The 2,379-nt window shown below is 46.9% G+C and overlaps 1 protein-coding gene across 1 annotated transcript; it reads left to right on the plus strand.

Moving 5' to 3' along the window:
- The first annotated feature begins 1,192 nt into the window (after positions 1–1,192).
- LOC143683032 (olfactory receptor 13A1-like) lies at positions 1,193–2,137 on the plus strand. Its single transcript, XM_077159357.1, has one exon. It carries the CDS (start codon positions 1,193–1,195, stop codon positions 2,135–2,137), a length of 945 nt encoding a protein of 314 aa, XP_077015472.1.
- Positions 2,138–2,379: the final 242 nt, after the last annotated feature.

Consider the following 2,379-nt stretch of genomic DNA (forward strand, 5'->3'; position numbering starts at 1 on the left):
CTGGAGAATGTTCCATGAGCACTGGAGAAGAATGTATATCCTGGTGTTTTGGGTCTCATGACTATATATGTCTTTTATGTCTAATTCAATCATCAAATTGTTTAAGTTCTCTATTTCCTTGTTGATCCTTTGCCTGGTTGTTCTACCTAGAGGTGAGTGGTGAATGAAAGCTTCTCATTATTATTGTTGAAATGTCTATTGCTCCCTTCAGCTTTGCAAATGCTTGTCTCATGCACTTTGGAGCTCCTTGATTGACAGCATAAATATACACGATTGTTATTTCTTCTCAGTCATTTTCACTTTTATTAATAGTGTCCTTGTTTGCCTTTAATGGCATCTTTACACTTAACATCTATTTTGTCTACTCTTGCTTTCTTCTGGCTATAGCTTGTGTGGGATATTTTTGTCCATCCTTTCATTTTCAATCTATTTGTATCTGATGAGTCAGGAACACCTCTGCCAGCTGGATAGTCATGTCACTGGCATCTGCTGGTCCATTGCTCCTGAGCTCTGTTGCTTTTAGCCTATTCCTATGGGAGTTCCTCATTTTGTTGGTCTGGGAAAAAGCAGAGTGAGAGGATGGACCAAGGGAACAGAGAGTGAGGAAAGACACCCAAAGACCAAATGTGAGGAATCGCGCACATGGAAGGAGAGACAAGATAGCTGAAAAGGGCAGTTAACGGCAAAGGGGCCAGAAAGACAGGGTTGTGTCAGATGCGGCATGAGACTCAGAGATGAACCACTGAAGGGAGTTCTCACTGTAATAGCAAGAGTTGGATGTGGTGTCCCCATGGACATGTCAGCAGATGGCAGGGCATGGAGGGGACAGAGAGAGAAAAGGAATAGAGAGCACTCTACAAGGGATGATCTCCTTGGCCTCACTGAAGAAGAAGGCCAGGGTGAGGGCAGGTGACCCTCATAATCTGGAAGGTAAATGCTTTAAAGGGAAAATGAAAGGAAATATCAATGAAGGAATGTGGTTTTCAGAAAAGCATTGCTCTGGGTGATGGTTGAGGAAATAAATGGGTCTTCATCAAATAAACCAGTTGATGCCTTCCCTTTCTGATAGCAGGGTGGGTTCTAAAATAGCCACATGAGGAAATATGAGCCTGAAGAGAATGCCATGTCACCTTCCAGAGTTTCCTGATGAGGGGCTAGTGCTGAAGATCACAAGACGTGGCATCCAAGAGTCATGTCAGGCCAGCTAGGGAAGACCAACCAGACACTGGTGACACAATTCATACTTCAGGGGTTCTCAGAGCACCCACAGCTGCGACTGCCTCTGCTTGGCTGCTTCTTCTTCCTCTACTCCATGGCCCTTTTGGGAAACACTCTGATCATCACCGTCATCACCTGCAGCTCTGGTCTTCACAGTCCCATGTATTTTTTCCTGTTCAACCTGGCCACAATGGACATCATGTGCACTTCCTCTGTGCTGCCCAAGGTGCTGGTAGGCCTGGCCTGGGGGGAAAACACCATCTCCTTCCAGGGCTGCATGGCCCAGCTCTTCTTCCTTGTCTGGTCTGGATCTTCTGAGCTACTGCTGCTCACAGTCATGGCCTTTGACCGTTATGTGGCCATTTGCTGGCCACTGCATTATAGGAGCCTGATGAGCTTCCAGCTCTGTCTTGTGCTGGCCATGTCAGTCTGGGTCATCTGTGCCCTGAACTCCTCCATCAACACTGCTCTGTTAGCACAGCTGTTCTTCTGTGGCTCCAATGTAATCACTCACTTCTTCTGTGAAATACCTCCACTGTTGCTGCTCTCCTGCAGTTCTACCCATGTGAACAGCATCATGACACTCATAGCTGATGCCTTCTATGGAGGCATCAACTTCCTGCTCACCCTCATGTCCTATGGCTTCATCATTGCCAGTATCCTATGCATCCGCTCAGCAGAGGGGAAGAGGAGGGCCTTCTCCACCTGCTCCTCCCACCTCATTGTGGTCTCTGTCTACTACTCAGCTGTGTTCTGTGCCTATATCAGCCCAGCCTCCAGCTACAGCCCTGAGAGAAGCAAACTGGCAGGAGTGCTGTACACGATCATGAGCCCCACCCTAAACCCAATCATCTACACACTGAGGAACAAGGAGTTCAAGGCAGCCCTAGGGAAACTCCTCCCCTTTTGTAGACATTAAATGTCATTCTTGCATCCTGTGCTGCTATTCCCATTCTCTGAAGACTGTGTTTGTAATAGTAAGACCTACCTATCACTATTTTAGCAAAACTCTCCTCATCTTTGGCTGTTGGCCAAGTTGGTGCAGTTTGCTGGCTTTGTTGGTTTTTGGAACTGCATGGGTGTGGTACACTGGCCCCAGCATGTTATCTCATGATGTGAGCACATAATAAATGTTGGATCTACAGAACCAGACTTAGTTCC

The sequence above is a fragment of the Tamandua tetradactyla genome, chromosome 5, assembly GCF_023851605.1.
Source record: "Tamandua tetradactyla isolate mTamTet1 chromosome 5, mTamTet1.pri, whole genome shotgun sequence".
NCBI classification, from domain to species: domain Eukaryota; kingdom Metazoa; phylum Chordata; class Mammalia; order Pilosa; family Myrmecophagidae; genus Tamandua; species Tamandua tetradactyla.

Coding starts and splice junctions, on each gene's coding strand:
- LOC143683032 (XM_077159357.1), top strand. CDS start 1,193: ATGTCAGGCCAGCTAGGGAAGACCAACCAGACACTGGTGACACAATTC.